Raw genomic sequence first — 12,181 nt, forward strand, 5'->3', positions numbered from 1 at the left:
CAGACTAGTTAAACAACGTTGATTCGAAAAGTGTGGCAAAGCAGATTATTTACAAAACAAAGTGTTTTGAAGTATATAAGCGATTATTGCTTTAAACCAAGATCATACAATCCATGGTTTGTAAGCTTGTTCTTAAAACTATAACATCCTGCGCAAGAGGCTCAGGTAATGTGACTTCTCTGCTGGGGGGTGCAGGAAGGAAATTATAGCTACCACCCGCCGGTGTGTCCAATCTTCGAAGCACCTGTGTGCTTCTGGTCATCAAAAGGGTGAGGTGATTGTGGGAAAACAGCAGGCAAGACCCGCTCCATGGATCACCCACGTGCTGGCTGGTACCCCCAGAGTAGACTCACATGAAGGCTAGTTCGGGCACTGATAAATGATCTGTTAAATTCTGGCCTGCCTGCTCAGTGCTGTTCATGAATATTCTACCTTTGACGCATAGCATTTTAAATTTGAAGGCGCAGTTGCATGCTCATATATGTTAGACAATTTTAGCGTGATGGTGCTGCCTCATTGGCAGTGCACCTCAATTGCAGTATTGTCAGAGGGGCACAAGAATACGTAACTAATGCATTTTAGAGCGGAGTTGCGGACACTAGTATTTAAATGCGTTAGTCGAAAGCCTGGCGCGGCTCTACCCTAACCCAGCCCTGAAACTTCGAAAAGTAAAATTATAATAACGTTATTATAATTTTATTATAATTTTATTTTTCCTGCTCAAAGACAGCATTTGTTAAAGTGCTCATGTTAATGGCAGCGCTCATCAAGAGCTGAAATTAACATGAAAACTAGAACAAATGCACACAATCAACCCGCAGCCCAGCTCTATTAAGAAAAGAAATGCAGCAACATGGCTGCCAAGGTTTCAAATTGCTATGTGGGACGGTTTCAGGCCTGCCTTAACAACGTTCACTTGGATCTGTATGTGAGGAAATGCACCGTCTTTTCACTTTTTTAAGAAAAAGTTTGGAGTGATATTTGACGCTGCACCCACCCGCGCGGTCTGGTTACTGGCACACATAGCCTTGGTTGCAGCTCATATAGACCTTACACTGCCGCACACAGAGGAAACAAATTAGAGGGAACATTGGATATCAGCCCCTTGTGGCCTAATAATTAGCAAGGTGGTATTAAGACAGATGCCTGCGCAGAGCCAGAGGAGGCATCTGTGCAGGGCGAGGAGAAGATGTCTAAAGCATTCACCGTCTAAAATATTAAACTTATACCTACATTACCATCCAATTACTAACATAAAAAAGATTTAGAGCTTAATTTAAAATTTGGCAGAGCCTTTATTCGGCGAAACAGATGATTCCTCCCCCCAACTTTACGGAACACAATTAGTGCAGCTGCTAATTTGCCAAAGGGCCACCTCTGTCAGCGCATCAGGAGGCAACATTATGATGGCCCTGCGACATTCAATTTTGTCAAAGTGCACCTGGGGGCAGATGGTCCTTTAGCGGGCTAGTGGACCAAAGGCCTCCATTGATTCAACAGTGCCATTGGCACCCTACCCCCACGCCTCCCACCCGAACCGCACCTGAAAAAGAGACCTTACCCATACTCCTTCAAGCAGCCCAAACCCCTGTCAAATCACTTCTGATTCACTAACAGGATAAACGGGAGTTAAGATCATAGGGAAATCTTGTAATGAACACAGACACAGTAGTATGTTCAGGCTTTAATCGTGGGATTTCCGTCCAATTACTAGATTTAGGCATCTAGTTTAATCTAGAGCGTGTTCGGACTAAATAAGCTTTGAATCACTAAATAAGCTGCTTTTTCAGCAAATTGGCTCCTGTGAGACAAGTTTAAGGATTCAAGGAGTCCCTTTAGACCAGTCAACAGTTTATGGGACACTCACATAGGCTGATACTGAGCCATATAAAAATCAACAAACCTAAATGTCTCCTATTTGCCCACCCGCCACAACAGAGATTCACAGGCTGTGCATGAGAGGGACAAGCAAAACTTGTTTTTGCCTTGACAGTTCTCTCGGAAAGTAAAGGCCAGTATTCAACAGTGACACATTTCTAGCTAGTTACAACATCCTTAACCAACAAACTTTTAAATTGGATTTTGCAAATTTAACTTGCAATACCGAAAATTGGGATGGATGATACAAGGACAGAAGAACTACAAATTCTAACAAATTTTGAGGTGGATCCCACAGTTCAGTTGCTCTTTAAGCATTTTGGGGAGATTTAGGGAGACACACCTCTACTGTCAACGAACACGGTCTGGATGACATCCCCAGGAGCCCACTTCACATGGAGCCTGAATGGGCAACAAGGCCTCTGTCCGAAGGTGAACTTTACAACACCGGATTCTGAAATAGGCAGTATGTTTACTCATCAAACACTTCAGCAATGTCATTGCCTGCCCTCACTGTGGACAGTGAGCAAGTGACCAAAGCTCTGTGACCGCACTGAAAATCTTTAACCATTTCCAAAACATTTCTGAGCCTTAGTGACAGAGGCAGCGAGCATTCTAGTCTCCAAACAGGGTTGACTCATGACCAGTCAAAAAGGGATCGATTATAAGAGATTATTCGGAGTTCATTTATAGAAATGACCACTACAAACAGCACAGTCCCAGCTCTAACCACCTTATCATTAAATGAGCCCGTTCAAGTAATTGTCGCGGCATGTTGAGATCATCGCCAGCGAGCCTCTCCCTGGGGATCTGCGCTCAGCGTCCATTAGGAGACACCAGAAGAGCCGGTGCAGGAGTGAGCAAGTACGACAGAGGCTTGAACGTGGATTCTGATCTGCACTGAATCACCATGGGCACGATGAAAAGTCTCCTGTAGTGAACACATCAACAGTCCATGCTTATCAGACGTGTTCTTGAGCTATACTGGGGACGTCATGTCGAAGACCGTTCTTCTCACTGGATTTAATGACCTCTATACATTTCAACTGCCCACAACCATGCAAGTGGCTTGAGACTACTACGGAGATAATGTGATGTGTTTTTGCAGAGGCCACACCAGCAGTACATTCCCTCTCCAGAAAAAAAGAATACACGCTGACAATATATCAAATATTGACGGGGCACTTTTTAGGACAAAATTGAAGATTTTGGATCCTGTTTGGTAACAACATATTCCTAGGCTTGAGGGCCTGTGACAGGACACATCCGAGAAGATACTGTACTATAAGCAACATTTGTGGACGTAGGAACTTCTTCGATCTATTTCTCGAGATAGACACTAATGGTGAGGTTATGGTTTGCAATGAAATTGAAGATCGCGAGGCTTTTAGCTACTGGGTCTGCAAGAGCCCACCACTAATATAACCACATCTTGCTGGATCTGGAATGTCCTTACACCACTGGAGAAGCTCTTTATCTTCTGAGAGTGTTTTACTTAAAACTTATGAGGGCTTATACCCCATGAGGTGGACGTCTCACAATTACTACACGAGTTGAACATATTCACTGTTTATAAAGCATGGAAGATCACTGCCTACAAGAGCGAGAAGAATAGTAGTCTTGAAAAAATGATACCACCGCTTCCTACAAGAGCAGACAAGATGGCTCCCTACAAGAGCCTGGATGGGACCAGTGCCTGCGAGGGCTAGGAAGACAAACCACTGTCCGCATGGACTGGGAAGGTGCCTGCCTACAAGAGATGGGATGGCCACTGCCTACAAGAAACTGGATGACCTCGGTCTACTGGAGCTGAGGTAAAGCCTTCCTTCCACAGCTGAGAAGAGGGCAGCCTACTATTGCCTCTTGCAGTGTGTTCCCTTACATTTATGGCCATTGCAGATAAGAACTTGAGGTCGGCAACTGTTGAAAAAGACTGTCAAATACCAGAAAGGGCCCATGATTGGACATGTATATTAAATACAGTAATAGCAGGCTTAAGGAACTATGGTTACTGCACACCTTCAAAAATTCCCAATGCACTTTATTTGACCTTACCCACTCGTTAGCTCTCAGCACTTTCAATTATGAGCCTTTTATTGTGCCCGGCTTCGAAGTATTTCCACCAGTGAAATTTCTGTTTTAACAAGAACCTTTTATTGTCATTCTCATTTAATATCGCTTTATTTTTCATGCCAAAAGGAGGCGAAAAGATGGCAGCTGACAGAAGCCAAGAGCAGACGACAGCTGCCCACGGGAGCCAAGACGAGATGGCGCCTTCAGACAGGAGCAGATATGACGCTACCTTTAGAAGCACAGATGACGGCTGCCTATAGAAGCAGAGATGATGGTAGCCTACAAGATATGGTATGACCACTGTCTTCAAGAGGGTGGATGCGACCACATAAGAGCTCATACTGCCAACCGCTGTTAACAAAAGTGGAGAGATAGGACGATGACCATCTATGAGAGCTGGGATGACTCACTCCTGTAGCCCACAAGAACTAGGGTGAGCCTCCCGCCCATTAGAGCTAGGGTGATCCTCCCGTCCATTAGAGCTGGGATGACCCTCCACTGCCCATGAGAGCTGGAGTGACCGTGCCTATGGGAGCTGGTGAGACCGCTCTCTGCCTGCCAGAACAGGGGTGACCGCTCTCTGCCCACCAGAGCAGGGGTGACCGCTCTCTGCCCGCCAGAGCAGGGGTGACCGCTCTCTGCCCGCCAGAGCAGGGGTGACCGCTCTCTGCCCGCCAGAGCAGGGGTGACCGCTCTCTGCCCGCCAGAGCAGGGGTGACCGCTCTCTGCCCGCCAGAGCAGGGGTGACCGCTCTCTGCCCGCCAGAGCAGGGGTGACCGCTCTCTGCCCCCCAGAGCAGGGGTGACCGCTCTCTGCCCCCCAGAGCAGGGGTGACCGCTCTCTGCCCCCCAGAGCAGGGGTGACCGCTCTCTGCCCGCCAGAGGAGGAGTGACCTCTGCCTCTGAGAGCTATGGTTATTAATGCCTACAACAGCCAAGACAAAAGCAACCTGCTACAGCTAGGGTGAAGCCTTCCTGCTACAGCTAGGAGGACGCTTACCTCTGGCAACTGCGATGAGCACTTCCTCCTTGAGCAGGGCTGACTGCTTCCTATAGTAGCTGGGATGACTGCTTGCTGTTAGAGCTCTGGGATTCCAAAGGCATACCAGAGCTCAGATGACCACTTCCTAAAGAGCTGCAACGACTAATACCACTCCTCTCCAAGCCTACCTCACAGCCCCCTTTTAGGCAAGTGGTCTGTCAGACCCACAGCTCTGCCATGCAATTCCACCCTACTGAGAATTTCCAAGACGGTGAGGCTAATCAGAAAGGATTTTAAAAGCATGTTGCTTATCTAAGCTGTAAAAAATATATATATTTATTAATGTAGTTGCAAAGTGTTTGAGAAATAGGATGTACTACATGAGCTAACCTAAAGACAAAAAAAGATCATGTTGATGTTTACACATGAAGAACTCATTAGCAGCTGAAAGGGTTCCCACCACTGATGAAAAACTAGAGAACAGACGCTCTTACCTGTGGAGTGGCAACTGCACACGCGTCTCGGGTGACTGGTTTACTGTTGCTGCCTCGCCAGTTCTCATGGCGTTAGCACAAGGCATGGTGATGATTCACCTGCGGGAACTAAACAGAAAGAAACAGGTCAAACCAGACAAGGCAGTCTGCCATTACCCAATTTTAAACAAGCGAGATGAAAAGCAGTGACTGGCTGGCTGGCCCAAAGTCACGGATTCTGATGGCAGAAAGGGCACCATTAAAAAAAATATATACTTTAAACTGTATTGAAACTTTATGGCACTAAAACATTCTAATCATTGCACAGTTTATGACACCAGAATGAAGACCACCACTGATAATGTGAGCCATGTCAAGGGCACACCCACAAAAGCAATGCCAAGTGCACCCTGGTTCATTCACATCAGTCATGTCAAGCACAGAATTTACATGTCAGTCTTATAACTAACAGACCTGAGCTACCTCTGCGAGCCAAGACCAGAATTTAGATGCCTCAGCATACTGAGCCTTGCCAGGCACAACCCATGGCACACACAAACCTTATCCCATGCCAAGCTCAGAGCTGGGGCAAACATCATGCCTATGTAAACTACTGCGTCCCATCAGCCGGGGTAAGCACACACTGATCGACAGCCACCACATTAAGTTCACAGCTGAACTGCATCAGCCAAAAACTGAGGCACAACTTCCAAAGTTTCATGAAATGTTTCTTTGCCACCAAAGATGCGCTCAAAAAAATATCAGGGCATGGCTGGAAGTCACTGACAAAAAGAAGCCACACTCCCCCAATCATACCAGACAGTATCATGGAGAAATGGGCTATTCTCCCCAGGTAAGAAAGGCAACTGGCAGCCCACTACACAATGACAACTGAGCAGCCAGAACAAAAGTTAAGGCCACGGCCATTGACTTACCCACAAGCTTGTGCATAACACAACAGCATATGGAACACACATTGGCAAAGCCAATAGGTCACACTTTTGGGACCTCTATTGGCTTTGCCAATGGTTTTAGCCATGCCTCACAGCATCCCGTATGCTGTGCAGTGTGGCTAATAAACAGGAAAGAAACACTTTATTAAAAATAAAATTATAGCACGAGCGCCAAACACATTTGCAATGCAATATGTCTCGCATTTACAAGAGTTTAAGCTATTGGCCTTGTAAATGACAATGCCTTTTATTTATCAGTTTTAAAAAAACAACATAAATAAAAGGCATTGTCAGTTATTTATTTGAGACAGGAGAGACAGACACATTTAATCAAACACAAGTCCTAACGCGTGCTGCATCCTTGTTATAACGGTCATTTGCTGCACCCAATCTTCTAATGAGAGGGCCATTGCCTTATAAAGAGCTACTCCTGTTTTTATTCATCTTACATATTTCAAAGCGCTCTCCCTGTTTTTACTCATCATGTACATTTGTGCAATGCTGCCCAGCACACGGGGGCATGTTTTACTCTATATGTTGTTGTTTACCACATGGTGGTATGTTCCACCCTTCTACAATTTTAACAAATCAAAAAAAGTATTTCTCACTGGCATTGTCATTTACAATTCAATAGCTCAAACTCTTGCAAATGTGAGAACTATTGCATTGCAAATGCTTGTTTTCTTTTGGTTTACTGACCCGAGTTGTATCAGTAAAAAATCTTTTTTTTTTTTTTTTAAAGTAATGTGAGCAGCAACAAGGGTGGGAGATGCTAAACAGAGGGCGGAATCATGGAAGGCAGGGAAACAACAAGAGAGTGGGGGGAAGCAACACATGGGTGGGTGGGGGGGGAACAAAGCGTTGGTGTATAGGGAAGCAACAAAGTGGGTGGAGGGAAACAAATGGAGACAGTGCAACCTGGAGAGGGTGAAAGTGAACGGAGAAGAGAGCCTATTATGGAGTTGGGGAGATCACACAGGCGAGAAAGCACCAGGGGTGTGGGGAGAAACACACAAAGGCAAGAACCTCATAGAAGGGGCAGGAAGAGTAACACAAGCACAACTGAGAGGGAGAAGTAAACAAGGAAGGCAGCTGGAAATTGTGAGCATATTCGTAGACTGCTTAAACAAAAAGAAGAAAGTGGCGACTAAAAAAGAGAGCACTGTAAGGGCAAAATAATATGTCCATGCTCCAGGAAAAGGACAAACAAGAAGTGGAAAGAAAGTTCACACAGCGCTAACGAATAAGAAGCAAGCAAAGGAAAGTGACAATGAAGCTAACCAATGGTAATGGGCTCTAAGCCCAGTGTAAGCTAACAATGCACCTCACAACAGACAAAACATGCACTGTCTCCTAGGCAAGACTTAAAAAGAGAACCGAGTTCTAGGCACTACTTGGACATTTGAACCCACAAGGAACTTGGACTAAGAGGAGATCCTAAGGTTCATTTTGGGGGCAGTTTAAGGTCGTATCAGTGACTAGCAAGCCCTGGTTCAACACAATCCTAGTACCAGAGAGAGCTCTGGGCCTTTCTTTGAGGACACAAGCCGAGAGGAAGTGTGGTCTCTATGCAGGAGTTATAGGGAACCTGCAAAAGGGACTCCACCTCAGTGCCCTAGTATTTCAGGGCCCCTTGCTTTTTACCGACTAGAGATAGCAATCCACAGGAGAAAGGGCGCTAGTTAACTTTCAAAAGTATCTGGATTTGAGTTAAACTCCAGCACAAACGTTTATTTTAATACCTTTGTTTGTTTACGCTTTATGAAATCTGCCACCTCAGAAGAAGGCATTGAATGATGTGGCAAGTATGCAAATCAATAATTACACGGAAAAACTGACGTGTGGAATTACACAATTCCTGGTGCCTCGAGTATGCTCCAATTGAGATAATTGTTTTTAAAAACCTCAAATGTCTGCTTTTTTCTGTGTTTCTTCCGTGTATGTCGGCTTACATTTCTTTCATTTCATGCCTGTGTAATTTCAAACAATTCTTAAATTTAAATAATCGGAATCGAGGACCTCAAATGATGTCTGTGGGTTACTCAGCCTGCCCCTTTGCTGGCTGCAGCGTACTGGGGATGTAGAGGCTCTCATCAATGAAGTGGACTGCCTGCTTTCCTAGTCTGAGGTCAGTGCACACCACCTCATCACACCAGTCTGGGCTCTATCCACTTGTACACGACACGCCTCCGCTTACTGCCTGGCGCTGCTGTACAAGCTTTGAGACCCTGTGAAGGGCTTGTCGGGTTCCTAGGGGTCCATTCCTTATGGAAAGAAAGTGTTCCAGGAAGGGAGAGGGCAATCTAATAAAGTTAGCAAAGTTTAATTGAGAAAACAAATGTTTTTTCTTTTATGTTTTAAACCAGTCTTTTTCATCCAAGTTGATTAAATCGATGCACACCAAAATTTAAAACAAACGTTCACTGGGGATGTAACCTGAAGTCTCGCATCCTACTACCACAGCTCTGTAATCTGAAGTCTTGCGTCATCATACCGCAGCTCACAATTCTGTAACCTGAAGTCTCGCGTCGTAAGTCTGGTGTCACACCACAGCTCACATTCTGTAGGCTAACATTTCAGAATTCAGGTTTCTAGGTCCATAGTAATCCAGCCAATGGCATCCCAAGTTAAGTAAAAATAACACATGGTTAGATGACACAAGAACCCCAGAAGGGGCTAGCATCACGACACAACCCCCAATGTTTTCCTAACATTTAGTAGCTATATCTTACGTAACAATGGCTCATGCTATCCTACGGGGTGGGGTCAAACATGCCACATTCTTCTGCCCACCCGGCCCTCTGGAGGAGTCATTTGCTACCAATACGCTGCTTCAGAGCGCTGGTTGGCTCGTGATCTTGGGGATCACCACCCTACAGAGGACACGCGGGGAAAGTTCCACTTTTGAGAAACAAGTTAGAACTTTAACATCAGAGAGAAGTTGTATATTTGTATTTAGGTTTGCATCTGGATTTGTAAAGCACAGCCATTCACCCAAAGGCATCAGGGCGCTACAGGAAAGCACAAATAAGCCGCTGTAGTTTCTTTACAGGACAGTTAGTAAGGACACAGCCAGGATTTCCTGAATTAGGATTACTTTTTCTTCCTTACGTGGCAGCGGGGCAAAGGACCTAACAAACAGTGTATAAAGAAAATGCCCTTTCACTATTGTGCGTCTGTTTTCAAGCTGGAATTTGCAGAACTGGGATTCAAAAAGGGATTTATCTGCGGATCTAAGGCTGTGCAAGGGACCGTACCAAGCAATTCCGCACAAAAATCAGAGCTAAACTAGGTGCATGCAGTTACCCTATTGTGTTGGGATACGTTTCATGAAGGACTTAATAGACTATTCCCAAATAAGGCCTATTATTAAGGTCATCAAAAGCCAACTGAGCAGGTGAATGCATGTTTGCAAATTGTGCATATTAAGGCAACTCACCCAAGTAAGAGATACTTCCCAAACTGTATAGAAATATTTATGACCCGAATCCATGGTCCTCAACCTGCCACGCTGGGATCTTCTCCTGTGACCTGCAGCTGACGCAGAGAACACTGTGCTAAGGAACAAACTACTGAGCAACTGCTGTACACAGACCTGCTCTGTATCAGGACTCCCCTGGGGACTGCTCCACTAGACTCTGCTTCGAGTTACAGGCTCCTTGAGACTGCTCCAGTAGACTCTGCTCGGACTTACAGGCCTCTTGAGACTGATCCACTAGACTCTGCTCCGAGTTACAGGCTCCTTGAGACTGCTCCAGTAGACTCTGCTCGGACTTACAGGCCTCTTGAGACTGATCCACTAGACTGCTGCTCTGAGTTAGGGGCCCTTTGAGACTGCTTCACTAGACTCCTGCTCGGAGTAACCGGCATTGGAGACTGCTCCACTAGACTCCTGCTCTGAGTTAGGGGCCCTTTGAGACTGCTTCACTCTCCTGCTCCGAGTTAGGGGCCCCTTGAGACTGCTTCACTAGACTCTGCTCCGAGTTACAAGCCCCTTGAGACTGCTTCACTTGACTCCTGATCGGGGTAACAGGCATTGGAGACTGCTCCACTAGACTCCTACTCTGAGTTAGGGGTCCCTTGAGACTGCTCCACTAGACTCCTGCTCGGAGTAACAGGCATTGGAGACTGCTCCACTAGACTCCTGCTCTGAGTTAGGGGCCCCTTGAGACTGCTCCACTAGACTCCTGCTCGGAGTAACAGGCATTGGAGACTGCTCCACTAGACTCCTGCTCTGAGGTAGGGGACCCTTGAGACTGCTTCACTAGACTCCTGCTCGGAGTAACAGGCATTGGAGACTGCTCCACTAGACTCCTGCTCTGAGTTAGGGGACCCTTGAGACTGCTTCACTAGACCCTGCTCTGAGTTACAAGCCCCTTGAGACTGCTTTACTGGACTCCTGCTCGGAGTAGCAGGCAATTGAGATTGCTCCACTAGACTCCTGCTCGGAGTTAGGGGCCCGTTGACTGCTTTACCATACTACTGCTTTGAGCTAGGAGTCCTTTGAGGCTGCTTCACTAGACTCCTGCTCTGTATGAAGCGTTTGAGACTCAACTAGACTCCTGCTCTGTATTTATTCCCTTGAGACTGTGTCACTATACTTTTGCTCGGAGTTCAGAATTTCTTGAGACTGCTTCACCAGGCTTCTGCTCTGGATTTAGTCCCTTGAGACCGTTTCACTAGACTCTTACTCTGATTTAATGGCCCCTTGAGACTGCGTCACTGGACTCCTGCTTGGAGTAACAGGCATTGGAGACTGCTCCACTAGACTCCTGCTCTGAGTTAGGGGCCTGTTGAGACTGCTTTACTATACTACTGCTTTGAACTTGGGAGTCCTTTGAGACTGCTTCACTAGACTCTTGCTCTCAGTTTGGAGTCCCTTAAGACTGCTTCACTCCTGTCCTGCTCTGTATTTTCTTCATACCTAGAAAAGCATCTATAGGTGGCGAGGCCAGGCCTGGGATTCTTGGCCTGCCTCTGTGGCTGGCAGGGGCAGCCATTTTCTGCTCGCATTGACGTGTTCCAAGGCCAGCACGGCTCTTTGTCTCTTACACAATAACAGTGAGAACTAAATGCCTGCGGCCTGCTCAGAGGAGCTTCCAGGCCCCGAGCCCACAACTGAGGTCTGGCAGGCAGTCGGGGCCTCGGGGAAGGAGAATATCCTCTTTGGAGTGATTCAGATGCAGAAATAAGAGAAACCTTAAACCTACCCCTCTCCTGGCTTTCCTAAACCATAACAGCGCCAGTACACGGACTAGGAGAAACCAAAACCACACACCACTCCTCCTAACAAAACCCCAAGCACTCAAAAACACAAGAGAGAAACCACAACCTGCCATGACCTCTCATGATCACAAACCAAAGCCTCTTGCACCCACGAGCGCTGATCCCATCTCTAAACTCTACAGCCCAACCTACTTTCACCGTCACCCAATAAGAAAAAAACTTGTGTACCTGTCAACGTATTACCGAGAACAGAAGTAGGATTCTGCAAGCCACAAAACCACATGTTGGTATAATGAGGACACCAGGCACAAAGGCAAAAAGAATAGATGGACGGAATGCAGAACAATGCAAATATTTACCCCAGTCACAGATCTGGGATTAATCCATTGTTTTTTCACCCCAGTTTGGACCCAGTCATATGCAAATCAGTCTTGACCATGTTCTGCATGGGAACAGTCCAGCCCGAACTGCCAAGTCGGGTTTTCCCTGGACTGGAAACAAGCATCTTGGGACCGGTTTCGGGGTATCATCCAGGCTAGTTGAATCCAGTGGCGCAGTGAGCACGAGACCCACATCTAGGCAAACCCTTCCCACTTA

General features: G+C 46.4%; 1 protein-coding gene across 3 annotated transcripts in view; it reads right to left on the reverse strand.

The window, feature by feature from the left end:
- The window catches only part of DENND2A (DENN domain containing 2A), a 398,086-nt gene that overhangs the window by 249,688 nt on the left and 136,217 nt on the right, over positions 1 to 12,181 (reverse strand). For all 3 annotated transcript variants that reach the window (XM_085651922.1, XM_085651923.1, XM_085651920.1), the window contains exon 2: positions 5,427 to 5,534. In XM_085651922.1, the coding sequence (XP_085508048.1) occupies positions 5,427 to 5,512 (86 nt within the window). In that variant the 5' untranslated portion in view covers positions 5,513 to 5,534. The remainder of the gene's footprint in view (positions 1 to 5,426; positions 5,535 to 12,181) is intronic.

The sequence above is a fragment of the Triturus cristatus genome, chromosome 4_1, assembly GCF_964204655.1.
Source record: "Triturus cristatus chromosome 4_1, aTriCri1.1, whole genome shotgun sequence".
Classification (NCBI taxonomy): Eukaryota; Metazoa; Chordata; class Amphibia; order Caudata; family Salamandridae; genus Triturus; species Triturus cristatus.